Source organism: Canis lupus, chromosome 2 (assembly GCF_011100685.1).
Source record: "Canis lupus familiaris isolate Mischka breed German Shepherd chromosome 2, alternate assembly UU_Cfam_GSD_1.0, whole genome shotgun sequence".
Lineage (NCBI taxonomy): Eukaryota > Metazoa > Chordata > Mammalia > Carnivora > Canidae > Canis > Canis lupus.
In genome coordinates this window covers 67,280,202-67,304,973 of record NC_049223.1, presented here as the reverse complement: position 1 = coordinate 67,304,973, position 24,772 = coordinate 67,280,202, and the positions used below count along the sequence as shown (strand labels likewise).

The following is a 24,772-nucleotide window of genomic DNA, read 5'->3' as shown; positions in this document are numbered from 1 at the left end:
CCATTCAGGTTCCGGTAGACCCAGAAAGAAACTACAAGTACTGTGTTTAGGCTCAGGGATGGCATAATACATTTTTAGTTCTCAGTTTCCCCCATTTGTTCTTTTACAAATGTAAAATGTACAACTGATGTCTTTCCCCTAAAATTAAAGTGTGTTCTAAAAATATCTACTCTGGGAATGAAAAGGTAATAGAAGATGGAAAGAAGAGTGACACATCCTCTTCATAGTAGTTTTACCTGATTTTTCTCATACCAGCCTACTAGTCTTACTTTTCTAAAAAACATTAGTAATCAATGCTTCCCCCAATCTCAAATATTCAACTTAATGGAGACAGAGAATCTTTAACTTAACATTTAATGAAAACAGAGCATTTTAACAGGTTCTATGCAGACATGGTTCTAATATTGATTTGCTGTTACCTTATTTTTAAAAGGGGGTAGTTGTGGGGAGATACAGAGGCTAGGTTAACCTGGCCCCAACGCTCAGGATCATAACTTATGAGTTACAGAACTCAGATGTCCTTGACTGTACAAGCATCAATTGAAGCCAATAAAGCCTGTTTCTACCAACATATCAAACTTTCTTTATGCCTTTTAAGACTATAAAATGGGCACATACCTGAGGCATAAGCTTCAGGCCAATGGGTTTTTAAGGGCTGCTTAAGAACCAGAATGAAGGATACATTCTCCAGTTTAAGGATACATTTTACAGTTCAAAGTATGTTCTTCCTTCTAAAAATGTGACACAAAGAATAATTTATACCAACTGCTTTTTATTATCGAGTTTCAGAAACCTTTCACAAGATGGTAAAAAAAAAGGGGGGGGGGGGGACTTTACAACCACAGCTAATGTTATTTTTTTTTCCATTGTTCCCAGTCAGCTCCAAACCCATTGTGTGCAAAGCCCATTTTTCCATGCATCTAAATGATAGATACAGGCTATGAAATTCTTTATTCTATTTGTAGCAGCTTACGCAGGTGCAGCCAAACACAAAGCTTCAGGACAAATTGTACACAAACTTTACAATGTGGGATTTGGATTTAAAATATGAAACATAAAATCTACACAAAACTGATAAAAATCAAGCACAGATACCAGGACTGAAACTTATAACCCATGTGTGAAAGGGAGTCTTGTTTCCTTTCAAGTGCTTTATTCTGCTACAGAACAGTCAAAATGAAGATGTAAAGCTTTGTGGTTAGTTTAAATTATACACTCTGTAGATACTATACCAATTTTAAAAGTTACACATAGACCAACAAATGTCCATCAGTTCTTCTGGATTGACCAGACACTCCAGCTGGATCGCTGAAAGCAAACTGGGCAAATGTGGAAAAGAAAATCCACCTGTGCAATTTGTTTGCAGTTTACTGATGGGCACATTGCACTCCTGGTCCATGATGGCTGCTGCTTTCTTCATCAGAACTATCATTATAGGCTTCACGCCTCTGACCACCTCCCGAGCCCCGAGTGCTATCAAATTCTTGAAGCTCTACCTCTTCTGTGTCTCCAATTATGTTTGGAACTTCTGGTCTAGATGGCAGAAGATCTTCTAGTTCCTTTATTAAAATCAAAACAAAACAAAACAAGTGAGTTTGTGGGCTATCTTCAATGTTCCTTTGGATACAATCCACGGTATATACTTCTTTGAGAGGTAAAATAGGTAAGTCTAGTGCACTTTAAGCCAGAGATCACAAATTGATGACCCACAGGTCAAATCTGCAGATAATCTTTTGCACAACCCAACTATTGCTTAGGAAACAAAGAAACAATTGCTTTACATCCAGTATGATTTAATTCTTTATGTATTTCCTGCTTGGCACCATGAACATTTACACCAGCAACACTTGTTGTTTTTTTCTTTTTAAAGAGATAAAGAGTGTGGGGGTGGAGGAGAGGGAGACTCTTTTTTTTAATTCAATTTTTAAAAAAAAATTTTAGTATTATTGGGGGGGGGGGGAGAGAGAGAGGCAGAGACACAGCCAGAGGGAGAAGCAGGCTCCATGTAGGGAGCCTGATGTGGGACTCAATCCTGGGACTCCAGGATCATGCCCTGGCCTGAAGGTGGCACCAAACTGCTGAGCCACCTGGGCTGCACCCCCGCACCCCCCGCCCCCCGGGTTTTTTGTTTTTGTTGTTTTTTTTTTTTTTTAAGAGAGAGGGGGAAAAAAAATAGAGAGGGAGACTCTTAAGCAGGCTTTGGAGCCTCACATAGGACTTGTCTCACCACTTTGAGATCAAGACCTGAGATGAAATAAGAGTTGGATGCTTAACTGACTCAGTCACTCAAGCGACCCAAGCCTCGCCTTTAATAATCATCAGCATGGGGCAGTCCAGGCGGCTCAGTGGTTTAGCACTGCCTTCAGCCCAGGGTGTAATCCTGGAGTCCCAGGATAAAGTCCCACATCGGACGCCCTGCATGGAGCCTGCTTCTTGCTCTGCCTGTGTCTCTGCCTCTCTGTCTCTCTCATGAATAAATAAAATTAAAAAAAAAAAAAAATCACCAGCATGACCCAACTAATGGTAAAAAAGCAAAATTTTCAAAATTACATGTTCAAATCTAAGTACCAAAAATAAATCAAAAGTGACCAAAAATATTACTATTATTGAACTTTGTTTGCTTATACTTAGAACACTTACAGAAAGCTTGTCTGGGTTGATCCAGTTGTTTTCAGGAAACTGCACATCAAACTTTATGTAAAGATCACCTTTTTCAAAGGGATTACGATACTGTGGCATTCCTTCACCTCGAACTACACGGACACATCCTATTATTTGAGTAAGTAAAAAGAAACTATTAAGAATGTTACCAAAGAAGAAAGGTATTCAGTAGTTCTTTTGAGTCATCTACTATAAAAAATTACAAATTGTAAAAAAAAAAAAAAAAAAAAAAAAAACACACATGGAACCCTGGATCAGACAGAAATCAAGATTTACCTGGTTCAATTACTTTTCCGGGAGGGTATTTCACCACAATCTGACGTCCATCAAGGTGCTTAAATGTGAACTGAAATCCACATAGAGCTTCAACAAGTCCTATCTTATATGTCATGTGCAAATCATTCCCATCTCTCTGGAACACCTACAAATAAAGCACACACACACACAAATTAAAAAATTATGGAGCCATACCCTATTGTGTTGTGTTCCTCAAAATTATTTCAAAGCCTTAATTTTACCATTCATTATAAAAGCCAAACTGTCATCATCCGTAATTCCCTAAATTTATAAAAGGAAACTTAGCTATTCTCACTAATATGCTAGAAATTTCTATCAGAAAAGCATTAGAACTGAGAAAACAATGGTTCATAAGGCATAGTTGAGGCTCAAAAAAACAGAACCAGGTATATTCTCCAATTGGGGCTCATTTCCTGACCCTGCCTCTGAGCAAAAAAAGGTGTAGACAGTCCAGCAGGATTCTGTAGATCAGGTTCACCTTGGGGAGTACTCCTCAGACATGATCCTAACAGGGGAAGGGGAGAGCCCAAGTTCAACTTTTATGTTGAATATTTCTCAACCAGTAATGCTTGGCCACTAAAAGGGCTCACTATCATACTTTACACATTTATGAGTTTTATCTCACCTAAAATTCAAATTTTGAATTTAAATGAATATATCAAGATAGCAAATGCTAACAGTAACTAATTAGCTTATGGACTAGATAATGCAAAGATTATTCAATAAACATCAAGTATGTTTCTAAGCTGATTTCTATTTATCTATTTATTTATTTACTTATTTATTTTTAATTATGATAGGCACACAGTGAGAGAGAGAGAGGCAGAGACACAGGCAGAGGGAGAAGCAGGCTCCATGCACTGGGAGCCCAACGTGGGATTCGATCCCGGGTCTCCAGGATCACGCCCTGGGCCAAAGGCAGGCACTAAACCGCTGCGCCACCCAGGGATCCCCCTGAGCTGATTTCAATGTGCAGGAAAAATACATCCAATTTCACACACACCTGACTTAAAGATGGAAACAGAGAGAGACAAATCACAAGAGACTCAACAATACAGAACAAATTGAGGATTGCTGGAGGCGAGGTGGGTGGAGTAATGCGATAAATGGGGGATGGGCATTAAGCAGGGCACTTGATGGAATGAGCACTGGGTTCTATATGCATCTGATGAATCACTAAAATCTACCCTTGAAACTAATAATACAGTATATGTTAACTACATTGAATTTAAATTAAAAAAATTTTAAATCCTGGCCAGTTCAGTTAGGTAAAAATGAAAATCTGAATTTCACTTGAATTTCCTAAATTTACCAATAAAGGAAAGTTAATCTCAAACCATTATCTTGATCAGTGGTCCTGGACCAACAGCCTCAGCAGCACCAGGAAACTTGTTAGGAATGCACATTCTTGGGCCACACCCCATACCTACTGCATCAGAAACCAAGGAGGTGGGGCCCAGCAATCTGTAGTGATTCTGATTTTAACCCCAGTGATTTTAAAGTGATTCTGATTTTAACCCCAGTGATTTTAAAGTGATTCTGATTTTAACCCCAGTGATTTTAATGTAAGCTAAAGTAGGGAACCACTAAATGTATTACCTCTGTGTATTTACTCAACTGTTTCTCACAGTGGGTGGAAAAATTAAATTCAGTAAGAATTCTTTAACACAAGATGTTTTAAATTTTTTTTAATTAATTTATTTATTCATGAGAGACACAGAGAGGCAAAGACACAGGCTGAGGGAGAAGCAGGCTCCTCAGAAGGAACATGCCCTGAGCCGAAGGCAGACACCCAACCACTGAGCCACCCAGGCATCCCTGTTTTAATGTTTTTCTAACTGTAAAATGCTAGTGTTTCTGAACATCTTTATAATACTATTGTTCTAAGAACCATCTATAACCAAATATCCTTTGGTTAACGCTACATCAGAAGTAGAGAACAAGACACCATATTCTTGGAATTAAAATATACACTAGACCACAGTTCAACTTAAAGTGATTCCATTTAAAGATGGTATCAGGATTGTTTTGGGGGGTACGGGGAACTAACTGGTGGAAGGGTGAGTACACTGGAAAATTTGATGTGAAAATTCGAACAGAGAATAAACAAGCAAGGACATTCAGGGAATCTTTGAAAGATCAGATTAATAAAGAGGGACAACCTAAGAACTAGATAGTGAAAGACTTAAAGATATAATAATTTCTGGAAAACAAAGTATAGAACATTAGAGAAGAGACTAATATCACCAGATATAGTGGTTCTTTGCTGGGCAAATGCACAATGGTGGCTATTATCACCAAAACAGACACACACCTGTACTGAAAGACAAATACCCATTATATATAGCACTCTCAAAATTGAAAATTTTTTTTAATCAGATTTATACTGTTTTAGCTACAGCACCCACCCTGACCTCATGGCCTGACAATTCCTTCAGCACAAGAGTTGGGAGTGGAAAAAAAAAAAAAAAAAAAAAAAAAGCCCCAAACAAAATAGCTACAAGCTTTTTCACGAACTAGTTGAGATTAGCCAAATTTTCTTAGAAGATGAACATTTTCAGGGCACTTGGGTGGCTCAGTCAGTTGAGCATCCAACTCTTAGTTTCGTTCTCAGGTCAGATCATGATCCCAAGGTCATGGGATTGGCTCGCGTTGGGCTCCGTGCTCAACAGGGAGTCTCCTTGAGATTCTCTCTCTCCTTTTCTCCCTCCTGCCCCCACCCCCAAAGCAAGTAAATTCTTAAAAAAACAAAAAGATTAATATTTTCAGTGGTATTAATTAAGATGCCTAAATCTCATCTTGGGCTCCAATTTACTTTACTTGTCATAAAAAACCAAAGTAGTAACCACTTTTGACCTCTCACTAGTTGAACTTCCACTCTAACCTCTACCAGCTCCTATTTTCTACCTTAGACAATTACCTCTATCTGTTGGAAATTCCATGCAATTCCACCAGTTCCAACAAGAGATGGACCTTCTTCCAAAAGCCTCTCCACAGCCCCAAAAAAGAAAAGGAGCTTACTCATGATCTCATCTGATTCTACAATATCCTACCTTTGTATTTAGAAAGCAAAGCCAAGCCCAGGGAGCCCAAAACTAGTAGTTAATGCGGAGTCGGAATTTAAGTCCTTGTCTCCAAATCCAGTAATCTGTATTTTTAAAACCCTAATTTAATTATGTAGCAACACTAAGGCTGAATATATGGATAGAAAAAGGTTTCACCAGTCTGACAAACCAAAAACTCTCCTCCAAATAGCCATTACTTCTTAACTTCTCCGTTACCCTCCTGCTGCTGCATTGCCCAACATCATTTGGTAACTGCCCTCAAACTATTCCAATGATAGATCAACAAAAATACCCAAGTTATCTGTACCATCTCACAATACAGTTTATACTCAAATATACGGTAAACGTCTCAATTACTTGGCTATCTTTCTGCCTTTATGCCTTGCTATGGTGTTGCGCAAGAAAGGCATGATTGCACAAATGAGGAAATGGCTACAATACCAGTTAACAGAGAACCTTTTAGAAGAGTTACAAATACTTCACACCTAAAAGATCCTAAGGCAGAATTCTAAGAATTACTATTTTTTAGCAAGCAAGAAGCCCTTGCTAGTTGTAGTTTGGCAATATCCTAAAAGGGCCTAGATATACATATAGTAATTTACAGCTTTGTTGAGGTAAGAAATTTACCGAGAAACACTCGTGTAAGAAAGCAAGCCACATTCTAGTGAGGGAATTAATCTAATCAAATTCCCAGAATCTGCATCTCAATAATAGCTTTATTCTCTATTAGATTTTTTTAAAGATTTTATTTATTTATTCATGATAGACATAGACAGAGAGAGGCAGAGACACAGGCAGAGGGAGAAGCTGGCTCCATGCTGGGCCAGGGTGCGATCCTGGAGTCCCAGGATCGCACCCTGGGCCAAAGGCAGGCACTAAACCTCTGAGCCACCCAGGGATCCCCTCTCTATTAGATTCTTTACTTGATTTTCAAAATTTACTTTATTTGTAAAAATCACTATCAAATGGGAGAAAGTTTTATTACAAACTAAAAAGATGATTTGACTTATGATGTAAAGACCTTTAGAGAAACTCAAGTCGGGCAGCCCAGTGCTCAGCAGTTTAGCGCTGCCTTCAGCCCAGGGTGTGATCCTGGAGACCCGGATCGAGTCCCACATCAGGCTCCCTGCCTGGAGCCTGCTTCTTCCTCTGCCTGTGTCTCTGCCTCTCTCTCTGTGTCTCTCATGAATAAAGAAAACCTTTTTTTTTTTTAATTTTTTAATTTATTTATGATAGTCACAGAGAGAGAGAGAGGCAGAGACATAGGCAGAGGGAGAAGCAGGCTCCATGCACCGGGAGCCTGATGTGGGATTCGATCCCGGGTCTCCAGGATCACGCCCTGGGCCAAAGGCAGGCGCCAAACCACTGCGCCACCCAGGGATCCCAAGAAAACCTTTAAAAAAAAAAGAAAGAAAGGAAAGAAAGGAAAGAAAGGAAAGAAAGGAAGGAAAGGAAGGAAAGGAAGGAAAGGAAAGGAAAGGAAAGGAAAGGAAAGGAAAGGAAAGGAAAGGAAAGGAAAGGAAAGAAGAAAGGAAGAAAGGAAGAAAAGGGAAGAAAGGAAAAGAAAGGAAAAGAAAGGGAAAGAAGAAAAGAAAAGAAAAGAAAAGAGAAAAGAAACGAAACGAAACGAAACTCAGGTCAATGTGATCAAGTATGATGCCAGAACCCTGTCAAAGGCTTCTGTAGTCAAGGATCTGGGTGATTACTAAAGGGGTTTCCTGAATAGCTCCAGATATAGTCTTCAAGAATAAAGGTCCACAGTATATTCTATAGCACTTTAAAAAATATATGTGCAGGGATGCCTGGGTGGCTCAGCGGTTGAGCTTCTGCCTTTGGCTCAGGATGTGATCCCATAGTCCTGGGATCATGTCCTACATCGGATTCTCTGCATGAAGCCTGTTTCTCCCTCTACCTAGGTCTCTGCCTCTCTGTGTCTCTCATGAATAAATCAATAAAATATTAAAAAAAAAGTACGTGCAATGATATAATTAAAATATACACTAGACCACATCGTTGGACCAGTTAATTATGCCTTGTACATGACATACAATATATATCCAAAATTATTTATTTAAAAAAAGATTTTACTGACCACTTTGAGCCTCGGTTTCTGTATGGGGATTAAATGAGATAACAAGTGGAGGGCACAGCTATGCACTCGCCAGAATGGGATATGGAACTAATTTGTCCCTCATCTTCTGAATGTACTGACATCTTGGATGCGGGTGCCGCTCCCTGTCTGATTCACTGTATGAATCTATGGGGCCGTGTGTGCCTGGGGAGGGCAAGGGTCAATTAAAGTTATGGGATATTTTCAAAAAAAAAAAAAAAAAAATTAAAAAAAGATTTTATTTATTTGAGAGAGAGAACGTGCAGGCGCACCTATGAGCACAAGCAGAGGGGAGGGGCAGTGGGAGAAGCAATTGAGCAGGTAATCTGATGGGGGCCTTGATCCCAGGATCCCAAGATCATAACCTGAACAACCCAGGTGCCCCCAAGATAATTCTTTTAAGCTGTAGAACCTTTTCTTTCAAGAAAAGCTTACCTGGTTAACCCATTATGTAAAACAAATCAGGAGACCAGCACTGAAGTCCTATCCACCCACCATTCACCACCCATCAAAGGAGTTTCACAATGAAAAATAAGCTGCCTTAGATCATCTGGTCCAATACCCTTATTTTCATAAACAAAGAAACGGGTACAGAGACAACAGGATTATTTAAGATTATAGTGCTAGTCAATGGCTGAGCTGGAACCAAAACTGACTCCTTTTCAGTGCTTTGACTACACCTGCCTTGTTCACCTACTAAACAAGTTAGTTCTTATGAACTCAGCCCAACCACTTAACAATTTATGTTCAATGTTGTTCTACGTATCCAAAAAGATCTAACCTGTATCTTGACCACAAGACCCATTTCTGAATAAAACGAAAATCAAACAAGCAAAAAGGAAATTACCTCATGTTCCTTCTCTTGTAGCAAAAGAACAATGTCTCCTGGTTCCACTCCTGGGGCTTGATCTGCTTCCCCAGTAAATGTAATTCTCTGTCCATGTTTCATGCCTTTGTCTACGTGGACTTCGAGAATCTTGACTTCTTTAATCACCTTCTTCCCTTCACATTTTTTACAGCGGTCCTTTTCATTAATTACCTCTCCTAGAAAGAAAGAGTATTCAAACTTCCAGCAAGTATATTATACTGCATTCTTAAATATATCTTGATAATCTTTTTATTCATTAAATAAATGTTCTGGACTTAACTGCTATCTAAAGTTTTATTTAATGCTATCAATCCTAATAACAGAGATTCACATCTTACTGTGGGCTACCTGAAAGACTCAGCTACCTGGTTCCCTCCATTTCAGAGAAGAAACATATGAAAAATGCAATACATCTTAAACAACACTTTCTTGGCTCCTGACTCTACTTCCTAAAGTTAAAACAAAGACTAAGGATCAAGGAAACAAAATGGGTGGTTTGATGCTAAAACTTCTAGAAGCACTACTTCATTTTTTGTTTTCTTAGTTTCATATAAGTTTAACCCTGCTGACAGAGACCACTGAAATAAAAATTTTAAAATCCTTTATGGCTTGTTACTACATTGTATAGTTGGTACAGGATCTTATTTATTTCCGAGACTAACCTCTGCTCAGGTGTCCTATTATAGATCTTCCTTTATGTAGGTATACTATTACTGAGAAATTTCCAAAACCAATTAAGAAATGGCTAAATTTTAGCTGACACTGAGTATCTCCACATCATGTTTAAGACAACATGGCTTCTTCTCTCTTTGTATTCTTCTGAAACATTTAATTAATGGTATAATAAAGTAAAACTAAAGCTCTACATAGTATATTGTGAAAAAATAGCATTGATTACTTGCATACTTTACTACTGGTTGATTACTACTGGCTGATTACTGGCATACTTTAATGCTTAGGTAACATGTATAATTAATGACTTCAGGGACTATTTCTAGAATGCTGCTTTCAAAAAGTATGTACTGCAAAATACCAATTCCTCATAATGGTAATGGTACAGGGGACAAGATTTCACTAAACTTTGGTTTTCTGATAGCAGGAACTATTAGAGGCTTTAATAAGGTATAGTGCACTGAGACTTTCCAGGAGGGGAATATAATATGCCGTTTCTCCATTATCTCATCACTTCCTGGAGAAATTTGGAAAAAGATGCTCTAGAATTTTGCTGTCCAATATGGTAGCCACCAGCCATCTGTAACTATTTAAAGTTTAAATTAATTAAAATTAAAAATTCAGTTCTTCAGGTACATTAGGTACATTTCAAGTACCGAATAGTGACAGGTGACTAGTGGTTACCATACTTGACACTGCATATACATAACATTTCCATCACTGCAGAAAAATTTTATCAGATAGCACTGCTTTAGAATAAAATCTGGCAAACTAAAACCCATAGGTCAAATAGGGTATGTCCTTGTTTTTCTAAAAAATGTTTAACTGGAAGTTAGTCATGCCCATTTGGTTATATATTGTCTATGGCTATAAAAGCACTACAAGGACAGAGTTGAGGAGTAGTTTCAGAAATCATTCTGAGCCTAAGTATTTCAAAGGTATCCACAGCCTAAAGTATTTACTTCTGTGAGAAATGCTTCAATCCCCATATCTACCCTTAAAAGTTAGCTAAAACTTACAGTAAAATCCTCCACTTATCAGAATGATAACTAAACAATTTGCTGTCTCCCTCTTTATCCAATATAATCTTTAAAAATATAAAGGGACAAAAAACTTTGCCTATCCTTTCATTTCAATGAAATGAAAGGAATGTAATACAAATGTAATACAAATTTACTGCTTGTGTTCTAAGCATAATGGAATAATTATTTTCACATTTTTCTTTTAAAACTCTGTATCTTAAAAAAAATAAAACTCTGTATCTTTTCTTTAATAAGATGAATACAAACATGTATTAGAGAAAAACTGTAAGCCTCTCCAACTCCTTCATTCCCAATCCATTTCCACATAAAAGCAGAAGTAACGGCATGCATACCTTCTCCATTACAGTCAGAACACACAGACTGCATCTGTTGTACCATTCCTGGAGCCAGCTGTCTGATCATGATGCGTACACCTCGACCCCGACAAGCACTACATTTCTGAACAGCTCCAGACTTTCCACCTTGGCTAAAGCAAACAAAAGTATAAATCAGATTTTTTGCTCACAGACCATTCCAATAGGCCATGACAAATAGGAAATGTGCTTTTCACCTTCATCTTTAACCCCCAATGACTAGTATTTAAACTGACTTTCATAGGTATCAGAAAATGTTCTGTATTGGGTGGTTTAAATCATGAACAACTTTTACCTGGTATAGACTAAACATGCCACTGAAAGAACAGATGAAAATTTATCTCGTAAACCAGAACACACACTTACCCACTGCATGCACTACAGAGTACATTCTTGCTAAGTTGTAGTTTGGTTGTCTTGCCATTATACAGATCTTCTAAAGACACTCTGGGGAGAAAAGTATTAGGTTTAATCAAATTTTGCCCAAGTTCTTCTAAATATAATATATAAATAACAGCTAATACAGCAAATTCCACTATAACCTTTTAAAGAATTAAAAATCACCTACATTAAGTCAAATGATGGAAGCTTTATTTTTGGCTCAAATTAGTAGAATTTTATGACTATGGACAGTATATGTGGTGCTCAAAGCCACAACCTACAGGATCAGGCCAACAATTTGCTATGCTGCATTTTCTGATAAAGCTGGTAACTACATAAACTCAAGCATCATAACCTTCCTCTGGACTCAGTCAGGAGTCCTCCAGCTAACCCAATCCTGTGAATGAGGTTAAATTATTATCCTCCTTTTAAAAGACAAAACTGAGCATGGAAAGGTTAAATTGCCTTACTGGATTACATAGGCAGCTTGACTCCAGAACCCATGCTCTACTAAAGGTGCTGCTCCCCTCAAAGGACAATTTTTAGAAAGGTGACAAAGTTATATGACAACTTATGGGAGACAAAGTTATATGACAACTTATGGGAGTTATATGCAACTGCATTGCATATGTCCCAAAAACAAAACAAAGAAAGGGACCTTATCAATAGTGTGACAGAGCGGAGGAAAAGAACAGGTTTTCAATACAGAGCCCAGAATTTTAGGCTTCTTAAGGAGGTCTTAAGGACCCACGGACTTATAAGCAAAATTATATATTTGAACAACTTTTACCAAATTTCCAAAGGGGTTTATAATTTAAAAAAAAAGTTTAAAAGCTTATAAAGAATATATAACTGATAAAAGCCAATTCATCTTTATATAGCATATTTGAATGACAGGACCATTCATTTCCAAACTAACTCAAAATCTATGTATATTGGGATCCCTGGGTGGTGCAGCGGTTTGGCGCCTGCCTTTGGCCCAGGGCGCGATCCTGGAGACCCGGGATCGAATCCCACATTGGGCTCCGGGTGCATGGAGCCTGCTTTTCTCTCTGCCTGTGTCTCTGCCTCTCTCTCTCTCTGTCTGTGACTATAATAAATTAAAAAAAAAAAAAAAATCTATGTATATCAAGTCTCAAAAATACTATTCATTTAGGATCTGAAAGTAATGCTTTTAATGTGGTTTTACCCTTCTCATTGTCTTTTCAAGTCTCCTTTAGCAGTGAAGCTTTACTTTAAAACAGAATAACAGGGGCAACCCGGGTGGCTCAGCGGTTTAGCGCCGCCTTCAATCCAGAGCATGATCCTGGAGACCCAGGATCGAGTCCCGCATCGGGCTCCCTGCGTTGAGCCTGTTTCTCCCTCTGCCTGTGTCTCTGCCTCTCTCGCTCTGTGTCTCTCATGAATAAATAAATAAAATCTTAAAAAAAAAAAAATAGAATAGTTAAGAGTATTTTGAAAAGCACCTATACTATTTATTTCGTGGTATTCAAACTTTCTCAAAATCATTACTTCGAGCTAAAACTGTTATACATTCTAGGCAGTATAAGAATAAAAACGCTTATGGAACATTACCAACACTTCCAAATAATGACATAGCCACAGCTTAATCAGACAAAAGCAATTGGCTGCATCTGTCTTTTATACTCGTAACAATCTTTAACCAAATCCTCTAAAAAAAAAAAAAAACAAACAGGCAGGTCTTTTCCTCCTTATATATTAAATTACATTTAGTATGCAAAACCACTACCCAAGAGACCAGAAAAATATGCACTTCAACAAACATGGCCAATGAAGGAAAAATGTGGGTAATGGTCTGGGCTAAGGTGGCACTCTCCACCAATGGTGTTAAACTGGTACAATCTTTTTACAAGGCAATTTAGTTGTATTTATCAGCCTCAAAACACTGATGCCTGCCTGGGAATCTCTACCAAGAAAAGACAAAGCTGTATAATAAAGATACTCAAAAACTGCTATTTATTACAGGAAAAAATTGGCAACATCCTCTATAAAAGGTGAATGATTAAATAAATCATGGGATGGAATATTATAAAGCCACCCAAAATGAAATGTTTAACAACAGATAAATTTTAAGTAATGTTAAAAAGAAAACAGCAGTTACAGTATACAATGAAAAAAATTTCAGGTGAATATTAAGAATTTATTAAGGTACAGTAAGTACTCTCTTGATCCTATTTACTTCTTAAATCACTTCTATATCAAAGAAAAAAGAACCCACACTGTACAACTATTACTCTTGAAATAATATCCAAATGATAATTTGAGGATAAATTATTTCAAAATACAAAAAGTTAAAGAATGACATTCAAATAATGTAGTTTATATTTCCTCTAATCTACTCAAAAGTATAAATTAGGTAATATGAAATATTTTAAATAAACACTTGAAACTCAGTCTCCGGCATTTGCTAGTAAAACCATTATTGGTTCACGAAAAAGAAGATAAAATACCTCACAAACTTTGCAAAGTAAAATAGCTATTTTCATACTGTAGAGGGCTCATGGGTTCAGTCTAAGACCAAGGTCAGACACCATTCATATGTTGGCAGGTTAAAGTCAGGCTAGAAGCCAACAAGCTCCATGGAAACCAATTTAGGAGAGTTCACACTGAGGATCAAGTAATGAGTGACTGTAACATGTAAACAAACTAGTCAGTCACTTACTTTGTAAGTTTTTGAATAAAAAGTAACTTGGAAAATTTAAATACTTAAAAGAAAATAATCTTCAAAATTGAAATTTTAAATCATATAGTAACAAGTGGCTTCAGATCAATATTAACAAAACCAGCTGCCTACTCAGTAGAAATATCAACCACCCTTTAAGATCTGTAGCAAAATAACCCAGGTTATCAAATTCAATTTAGTCATCCAATGAGAACAGTAAGGAAATGAAGATTTTTTTTTTCTGACAACGGATGGAACATTTTTGATGCCTTTCTCATTACTAAGCATTACTACTTGAAAAAATTGTACTTAATTAAAAAAAAAGAAAAAGAAAAAAAGATATTCACTTAAGTGGATGCATCATGTCTTCTCCTCTTCTTCTGCCATTTCGACTTCTACTCTGATTGCCCATGAAGCCGAACAATCCTCCACCAAAAATGTGAGAGAAAATATCATCCATGCCACCACCTCCACCGCTACCTTCCCGAAGACCTTGTTCTCCATATCTGTCATATAATTCACGTTTCTCAGGATTTGACAGTACTTCATATGCAAAACTGATTTCTTTGAACTATAAAAAAAAAAAAAAAAAGTAACAAGGAAAACAATTGGGTTTTCAAGTAGAGGAGTGGGGGAAAGGCTACAGGAATCTGGAATTTAGTTATTCTAACAAAAGCTATAAATTACCTTTGGTTTGATTCTGGTCCTACCTCCCACCCACCACTGCCTGGAATGTTAGCATTCCCATTACAAAACCAAAATACTCTTTATGTAAAAATTTGGCTGTATGGGAACAGATGGGACTTTTCTTTACAAACATTCCTCTTTTTTTCAGGGAGGGCAATTTAAAACTGAAACCTCATGGGGGGGGGGAGGGGGAGTCCTCAAATAACTTACTTTGTCACCAGCATTTGGATTCTTATCAGGATGGTATTCCTTGGCTAACTTTCTGTATGCCTTCAATAAAAAATAAAAAACAAACAAAAAAGGTTACATACAAAATCTAATTTAAAGATTTAGGAGTACTAAATATCCCATTTTTCTGAGAGGCAATGTTTTAAAACCATAACTTTCCAAAAACATCTTTTATTCACTGAGATTGACAATCTGAATTCGTAAGCTGAAAAAAATAGCTCGATACTGTTTACTAATTTATCCACCTCAATACTGTTTACTCGCTAACTTGATCCAGAAAAGCAGACAGAAACTATACTAGAACCATGTCAGAGAAAAACAAAATATTGGAAAATTCCCTATTTTCACTATTGTCAAATGCCTTTGAAGGTTAGTAACCAGACGAAAAAGAGGAGTCCAATGTAGGCTAAAGAAATGATCCTTAAGTTTGTTAAAACTCCAAAATCAAGCCAAAGTAAGAACCTCTGGTCAGGATGGCTCCTGCCTTCCCTGTAATTGAAACATTAGGACAAAGTCAAGAGAAGCTCCTTTTATTTTTCCATACGGTGGATTAATTGGAGGGGGCTCGGTCCTCGTGAAGTTGCATACATTGAGGTGGCCAGGACGTGCAGCACTTAACTCTTCATTCACAGACACACCAATTATATAATACAGACTAGCATTTCCGGTAAGGTAACAGGAAGTCCATTTTACTCTCAACTCTACCCCGTCCCAGTGCCTAAGGAGCATTCTCGTTTTCTCAGCGTACGAATCTGTACGCTCTCAGCTCCGTGAAGACGGCGTAGCGCTTAATCAGATGCCGCAGGAGCTTTGAAATCCCGAGATCAAAGATTCGCAGCATTGCAGACAGCAATAATCAGACCTTATGTTTATTTTTAGTCGGTGTACACTCAGGTGTTTGGCTGGGACCCACGGCTTGCTTATTCCTGAAGCGGGTACAGAACAGCTAGGTTACCTGCCCACAGAACAATACACCCAAACAGAGAGCCACGGGTCAGTGGGAGGAGGCGGCGGACAGGGAGCTGCTGCTGCGGCACCCGCGAAACATTCCCCAGCCGCCCGGAGGCCTCGGCGGAGGCGGCCGCGACCCTCCCGCCAGGCCCTAACCCCAGCCCGGGCTCGGCTCCGAAGCCCACGACCGCGGCGTGGGCAACTTGTCTCTCCAGCGGCCGGGGATGCGCTGCGCGCCACTGTCCAACCTGTTTTTCCAGGGTGATGACCTCCGCGCGGGGAGGGCCGCGCAGGCTGCAGCCTCCCGGGAGCGCCCGGCCTCCGGCGCCCGCCGGGGGAGGGAGGAAGGAAGCGTTCCCGTCGTGTTTGCGCAGGGGTGGGTTTTATTTGCTGCATTTGCAGGCGGGCGGGGCCGGCGGCCCAAGGTCAGCCGAGGCCGGTCCCGCTGCCGCCGCCGCCGCCCCCCAGCCTGCGCCCGCCGCGGCCGGCGCCGGCTCGTGGGCAGCCCCGTAGCGCGGCCTGGCCGCCTCCGCCGAGCAGGCCCGTGCCCCTCACACCCTGCCCGGCCGTCCCGCTCCCCACTACCTTCTTCAGCTCGTTCTCGCTGGCGCCGGGAGGGACGCCGAGAATGTCGTACAGCTTGGTGTCGGCCACGTTCGCCATGGCGGCCGGCCGGGCAGCGCTCAGGGAGGAAGGCGACCGAGCGGACGGAGCGCAGCCAGGCCCACGGCGGCGTCGGCGGCAGCGCAGGCCGAGGAAGACAGCGAGGGGGAAGAGGGGCGGGGCTGAACTTTGACCCGACGCACGGCGCGCCGTGACGTCGCTGCGCGGAGCCCGCCCCCGAGCCCTCGGCCGCGGCCGTTGGGGGTCGCGGTGGTGAAGCGACCGGATCTGGGCTCGCTTCTCCTCAGGGTCCTGCGGGTGGGGCGAGGTCCGGCGTAGAAAGCTGAGAGAACTGTGACGCGCGCTTTCCAAGAGTTCGGCTCTCTGCGAAAGGAGTTTCTGGAGGGTGCGGAGGGGATGAGGAGGCCGCCCCCTCGGCCAGCTTCGGCCCGGCGGGCGAGAAAACCGGGCCGGGTCCCCGCCGTGCTCCGAATCCGAGATGCCGCCGGTGGACCCTCTGCGTCTGGTTCCCTCCGGGCCTAAGATGAAAACAGCACCCGGGTGTGTGTCTGTCTGTCGTGTGTGTGTCTTGTAGTAAGGAATTTTTAAACACTCACCGAAAGCAGTGTGTTGCACCGAAGAGGACAGCTAACTGCTGTTGGCTGTGTTTTACCGGTTTTGTCTCATTTATCTCCTCCCGCCCATACCCCCCTAATCTCGGGTGTTTTAAGAGAAACCGTCTTATTCATAAGTATAAGGTATATACCTAACATGACTTTTTAAGGCCAAATCAACATCTAATGAAATTAAATCCGTCATCTAATTCCTAAGGCCATGTTCGGATTCTCACAGTTGCCTTAATGACCTTTCACAGTAGGTTTGTGGCCTCGGAATCCTAATTAAGGCCGACGGGGTTGCGTTTGGATCACGTGTCGATAGCTTTAAAATTAGCCAACACCGGAGCTCTTGAGGGTGTAAGGCAGCCGGGCAGGACACACAGTCACCTGGTGATCGGTCCCCGCTGATTTACGTTCGTTTCAGAAGATGTTTGCAGGGCGCCTACCACGTGCTGTGATGTGCAGACGCTGGGACTGGGGGAGGGGAGTGTTACAAGAGAACAAGCCGGAGGGCCTGCCCTCGACTCCCTGACGGGGCGGGGGGAAATGCGGTGTTCTGACCCTTTGGAACCTGAACTGGTAGTAAAGACTGCAGCATAACCATCTCACTCAGAATAGGTCTTCCTTGGCGGCCCTTCCAGCCTGGTTGTGGAGGGCCTTGAGTACCATGCCAAGATGCGTATCCTGAAACCCTGGGAAGTAATCGATGGGAAGTCCTGGTACTCCCGCCACCTAACTCTTCCCTCTCCTTCAAACCCTATCCAAAATGCTGTTTCTTTCAGTAATGTCTTTTTTGATTCCATAACCTGGTGGAAACCATTTTCTCAATTGAGTTTCCACTACCCATTGGGTCGTGCCTCTTCTAGATGTGTCTGACGTTCAATCTGAATAGTAGGTATTATCGGTGTGAGTCTGAACTCCATTAATAGGCGGTAGATTACTCAGAGGGAAATTCATTCTTTTGTATCCCTCAAGATCTGCTTTTGAATGCAGTAAAGGCCTCAGTAATTTTCAATTTCCCCACTTCCTTCTCACATTTTGAGACATTCATAAAAGTCAGTATAAAGTTGTGGTGGACTTAGATCATGGGGGTTGGTAGCCTGGATCTGCCCCTCATTAACATGTGACCTTGAACAAGTTACTTAATTTCTAAAGGCTATTTTCTCACGCGTAAAGTTAGATTTAATAGTATTTATGTCGTTGGCTTGTTTAGAGAACTAAACGAGTTCCTAACATACTTAGGACAGGAGCTAAAGCCGAGTATTAGCACTTGGGTTTTGCCCATGTGTTGCCTATAGGTTGTTTCTATATGTCTGTTCATTGTCTTTATTCATTTAAATATCTGGTTTCCTGAGCGGGATTCCCCAGCTTCCTCCATTGTCCTCTATGGAATGCCCCTCAGTCCTTTTTCATGATCTCACCTCTCCACATCTCCCTGCTTGCCAGTTACCATATTTTCTTCTTCATTCATCAGTTACTGCTCCACCTGAGAATGTGAACTGAAAACTGTCTTTATGGCAACCTTTTTGTAGTTTATTTTCATCTTTCTTTCTGCTCATAAAGAGTCAAAAAGAGCTGGACTTTTCGGTTTCTTTCGGTTTTACTCAACTTTCTTTTTTTTTTTTTTTTTTAACAAGAGGAAAAAAATTCTCACTTGTTCAATTTTAGCTTCTGATAGTCCATTGAAGAATAGTAGGATAAATTCCCTCCTTAGCTCTAAGTTATTTTTTACCTGTCTCTAAACCAGCACCATAGTTCATATTTTAATTTTGTTTTCATTTATGTATATTTTCTCCCTTTCTGAGTGTTAGTTGCAATCCATATTATTTGCTAGCTTTATAGGTCAATGGGTTATTTTAGAACAGTTCTGTGTGTTTCAGTTGACATATACTCTCTTCCCTGTCATCACATATTGAGTCAAACCTGTGTCAGTGTGAGCACTGTAACACTTCAGCCACTGACTCTTGTTTTTAAGGTAGCTCTTTCATTTTAGCTCCATATTTAGCTAATGCCATGAAGGGAACAAGACCTTTATCTCATTTCATGTCTCAGGCACCATAAAATGCTGAGTCACAGTCATCTGAGGGCTGTTCTCAACAGGCAAATGATTTAAAGTTTGAGCCTGGAGTGATTTCAGATTTCTGCCAGACTTATATTGTTGTTCAATTCCTTTAAAAATTCTTTTAAAATTTGGTGCACTGATGGAATTGTGAGGGATTAAGGTGGGGAGAAGGTGGATAAGGACTAGGAAGGAGATATATGAACTGTAATAGCTTTAAGGCCTTTTATACTGTTCACAACCAACATAGTACAAACAATGTAATCCATTACTTTATAGACAGCCTTGTATATATGGTTTAGTCAGTTCAGACAGTTTTGTTTTTAGCCTTTTAAAAAAATATTTAAGTGAGAGAGTGTGTATGTGCAGGTGTGCATATGTAAGTGGGAGTGGGGTTAGGAGGAGCAGAGGGGGAGGGAGAGGAAAAGAATCTCAAGCAGACTCGGTGCTGATCACGAATCCCGTGGCAGGGCTAGATCTCATGACCCTGAGATCATGACCTGAGCTGACACCAAGAATTTGATGCTTAACTGACTAAGCCACCAAGGTGCCTCTTTCAGCCTTTTATCTAATTAGTTTTGAATGTATAGGGCAGATGATCCCAGTTAAAGTATTTTTCAGGGGATACACAAGAAGGTACTAATGGCTCTTGTCATGAAGATATTCGGACGGGATCCCTGGGTGGCGCAGCGGTTTGGCGCCTGCCTTTGGCCCAGGGCGTGATCCTGGAGACCCGGGATCGAATCCCACGTCGGGCTCCCGGCATGGAGCCTGCTTCTCCCTCTGCCTGTGTCTCTGCCTCTCTCTCTCTCTCTGTGTGACTATCATAAATAAATAAAAATGAAAAAAAAAAAAAGAAAAAGAAGATATTCGGACTACAGAATTGGTGATGGTACTCTGGGAAGAAAAAATTGTGAGGTTTAGGTCACTAAATTCCTTGTGGTTCCCAAACTAGATTGTTTAGTGATGGGGCAACTTGGTGGTTTATGATGTATACATATATACATACATACATACAAACATATATACACATATGTGTATATGATTATATAGAGTGTATAGCCCCACTGCTAACTTGTCAAACCCCATCTTGTCAGACCTTTCCATGTCAGCACATTGTAAAAAGTCCAGGTTGCTTATAAAAGTGGATGTTTAGAGGCACCTGGGTGGCTCAGTCAGTTAAGGGCCTGACTCTTGATTTTGGCTCAGGGTGTGAAATTGAGCCCCACATTGGGCTCCACACTGGGTGCAGTGCCTGCTTAAGATATTCTCTCCCTCTCTCTCTGCCCCTCCCTGCCATTCATCATCAAATATGTATTATGGCCCCATTGTATAACAAACACTATTCAGGGATAGGAATAAATAAAGGCCTGTGCCTATAAATAAAACTAAACCCCTGGGGATGCCTGGGTGGCCCAGTGGTTGAGCGTCTGCCTTTGCCTCAGGGCCTGCTCCCGGGATCCCGGATCGAGCGAGTCCCACATCCGGCTCCCTGCATGGAGCCTGCTTCTCCCTCTGCCTATGTCTCTGCCTCTCTCTCTCTGTATGTATCTCATGAATAAATAAATCTTTAAAAACAAAACAAAATCCCTGCCCTCACAGAACGTATATCTAGTGGGGAAGATAGACAATAACCGGGTATATAGTAGATCAGGTGGTAATATATATTCTGGAGAAAAGGAAAGGGATAAAGAATATAAAAAGTATTGCGATTAGGTACTATTTTTATTTAGGATATTTGGGGAAGACGTAATTGATAAGATGACATTTGAATTTCAGTCCAAAAGAAGTGAGGATAGGGCAGCCCGGGTGGCTCAGCGGTTTAGCGCCGCCTTCAGCCCAGGGCGTGATCCTGGGGACCCGGGATCGAGTCCCACGTTGGGCTCCCTGCATGGAGCCTGCTTCTCCCTCTGCCTGTGTGTCTGCCTCTCTCTCCTTTCTGTGTATTCTAATGAATAAATAAATAAAAAATCTTAAAAAAAAAAAGAAGTGAGGATAATTGAGAAAACTTTCCAGGCAGTGGGCCTGCAAAGCCCTGAGTTATTAGAGGAAGGCCAATATGGCTGGGTACAGCAATTTATGAAGATAGTAGAAGGAGAGGTTGTGAAAGGAGAGGTTGTGAAATCACAGAAGTTGTGGGAGACCCAGTCAGGTCCATTATGACTTTGGCTTTTATTCTGTATCCTTAAAAGGTTTTGAGCAGAGGAAAGCCTAAACTAAGTTGCATTTTAAATGTATCACTCTGATAGTAGCTGTGTGGAAAAGCTATTATAATAAAACCCAGGCTGAGAGATGACTTGGGAGAAGGGGGGTTGGTGAGGATTGGTTGGATTCTGGATATATTTTGAACTTGGAGCTGATAGAATTAAAAGTTGGATGGAATGTAAGTGTACAAATAAAAGTTCATGTTAAATTAGATGTGCTTATTAGACATTCAAGGAGCAATGTAAAACAAGCAGTTGAGGTTTTGGGTTTGTTTTTTTTTTTTTAAGATTTTATTTATTCATGAGAGACAGAGAAAGAGGCAGAGAGACACAAGCAGAGGGAGAAGCAGGCTCCACGCAGGGAGCCCAACCTGGGACTTGATCCCGGGACTCCAAGATCACACCGTGGACCAAAGGCAGGCGCTAAACCACTGAGCCACCCAGGGATCCCCAGCAGTTGGGTTTTTAAGAATGGAGTTAGGATAGGTGATGGTCCAGGCTAAAGATGTAAATTTGGAACTCTTTCAACATATTGAGGGTGTATAGAAAGATAAGACTGGAGGGTATGGAGGTAGAGGGAGAAAGAGAATCTTAAGTAGGCTCCATGTCCAGCATGAGTACAAGACAGAGCTCCATCTCATGACCCCGAGATCATGACCTGAGCCAAAATTAGGAGTCAGAAGCAGAAGCTTAACTGAGCCACCCAGGTGCCCCAAGAGCACTGTATTTTTTTTTTTTTAAGATTTTTTATTTTTTATTTATTTGAGCAAGGGGAAGAGCAGAGGGAGAGGGAGAAGCACACTCCATGCTGAACAAGGAGCCTGCCATGGGGCTTGATCCCAGGACCCTGGGATCATGACCTGAGCCAAAGGCAGATGCTTAACTGACTAAGCCACCCAGGCACCCTGAGGACACTTGTATTTTTAAAAATAGTCTAACATGATTATATTTTTTTTACATGATTCTATTTTTTTTTAAAGATTTTTTATTTATTTATGACAGAGACAACAGACACAGAGAGAAAGAGAGAGAGGCAGAGGGAGAAGCAGGCTCCATGCAGGGAGCCTGATGTGGAACTCGATCCCCGGTCTCCAGGATCACACCCTGGGCTGAAGGCAGCGCTAAACCACTAGGCCACCAGGGCTGCCCTGATTGTATTTTTGAACACAGATATTATTTACACTTTTTTTTAAAACAATGTAAACAGTAAATCCTGGAGGTAAGATGGATGATCCTCATTGCTGTTTCCAGATATTTCTGTTTCCTGAATTCTTAAAAACATAAGGCTTTTACTCTCTTGTTATTAGACCATATTATCTACTACCCCATATTGCATTGACAATTTGTTGGCCCCTAGAGTCACTCCCCTTATATCTTAAAAATTTTACCTCACCCAACTCTACTAACTATCTTAACTCTTGGCTTGAGGGACACCTGGGTGGCTCAGCGGTTGAGCATCTCCCTTCGGCTCAGGGTGTGATCCTGGAGTCCTGGGAACAAGTTCCCCATTGGGCTTCTGCTTCCTCCCTCTGCCTATGTCTCTCTGCCTCTCTCTCTCTGTCTCTCATGAATAAATAAAAAATAAAATCTAAAAAAAAAAAAATTATTGGCTTGAAATTTACATGTAAATGATCCTTCCAACACCCTGGCCTTTCAGTTACTTGAACTCACATCCAGTGATCTTGTCCTCCACTCCTTTGGAACTACTCATTCCCATAGTTTTATAATTTTGTCATTGCCAAACTTAATTCCATTCACTGACTGTCATTCCATTCCTTCTATTACTCTGACTCCAATTATCTTTTAACCACACCAGGATTGGATTTAGTAAAGTGGAGACCATAAGTGAGAATGGAACAAGGACTTTGAGAGTATGCGCAGGGAGAGATAATAAATTTTGACAGTGAGATTTTAGCAAGAATGTAGTACTATCAATGGATTATGGATGCTGGCCCTATAGGACTTGCTGAAGGTTTTGATGTGGATATTGAAAAGACAAGATGACTTCTAGATTTTTGACTTGAGGCTAAGCTGGGGGTAGAGTCATTTACAGAGACGAAAAAGACTAAGGGGAGAAGCAGATGTGGTTATGTGAATCAAATATTCTATTTTGGCATAGCTAAATTTGAAATTCTAATTTAACTAGAGATGTAGGCTAAGGAATTACTTGGAACTCGGAAAAAGTCAAAGCTGGGATACTTTTAAGACACAGAGAAAGGCAGAGACAGGCAAAGGGAAGAGAAGCAGTCTCCATGCAGGAGCCTGATGCGGGACTCGATCCTGGAACTCCAGGATCATATCCTGAGCCAAAGCCAGACACTCAACTGCTGAGCCACCCAGGTATCCCGAGAGCTTTTGCCACAGTTGTCCTCTGGCAGCATTCAAAGTCTAGGGACCAAGGGGTAAGGAGGAGAAAACAGCCACAGTTAGAGTGGCCTGTAGGTTTTTATTTGAACAGGAAGGCAAAAGTAAGTTCAGAGAATGGGATGAACTTCTGGGAATTTTGATAGTGAATTCCAGAAGAAGAATTCCAACCTTATGATAATTTTGGACCTAATCCACAGGAATTTAAACTTCTAGTACCAGCCAATATTACTTTGAAACCATTTCAAAGGGGTGTGATATGCTTCATAAACCCTAGGATGATTTATTATAGAACTTTAATTATATTAAAAGATATCAGACATTTTTCCAATTCTAGCCTAATCAAGAGTCCTAATGTTTTCTTTGTTTTGTTTTGTTTTAAGATTTTTATTTATTTATCCATGAGAGACACACACACACACACACACACAGACAAAGAGAGACAGAGCGAGGCAGAGACACAGGCAGAGGGAGAAGCAGGCTCCATGCAGGGAGCCTGACGTGGGAAGAGTCCTAAAGTTTTGAGTTTCTGGATCTGAGGGATTAACTGATTTCTCAAATGAAAAAGGAGAAAACTCAATCTAGCAAAAATTTCATTAAATGACTTTCAGAATCAGCTATTTTTCATTTTTATCTATCTCAACTTGAATATTTTTTAGACATAATGAGTTCATGAATGTAGATATCTTGCTAACAAGGAAATTAAGATTATTTATTTATTTATTTATTTATTTATTTATTTATTTATAAAGATTTTATTCATGAGAGACACACAGAGAGAGAGAGAAAGAGGCAGAGACATAGGCAGAGGGAGAAGCAGGCTCCAATGCAAGGGAGCCCAGTGTGGGACTCGATCCTGGGATTCCAAGATCACGCCCTAAGCTAAAGGCAGGTATTCAACTGCTGAGCCACCTAGGCATCCCAGA

General features: G+C 40.6%; 1 protein-coding gene across 1 annotated transcript; it reads right to left on the bottom strand.

Annotated features, from left to right (window-relative positions):
- Positions 1–336: 336 nt before the first annotated feature.
- On the bottom strand, positions 337–16,779 carry DNAJA2 (DnaJ heat shock protein family (Hsp40) member A2). Its single transcript, XM_038531140.1, has 9 exons — positions 16,585–16,779; positions 15,031–15,090; positions 14,481–14,704; positions 11,436–11,516; positions 11,049–11,182; positions 8,981–9,177; positions 2,938–3,082; positions 2,641–2,768; positions 337–1,559 (listed from the first exon to the last, which is right to left on the bottom strand). The coding sequence occupies exons 1-9, from the start codon at positions 16,660–16,662 to the stop codon at positions 1,368–1,370; spliced, it is 1,239 nt and encodes a 412-aa protein (XP_038387068.1). The 5' UTR covers positions 16,663–16,779; the 3' UTR covers positions 337–1,367.
- Between the last annotated feature and the right edge of the window lie 7,993 nt (positions 16,780–24,772).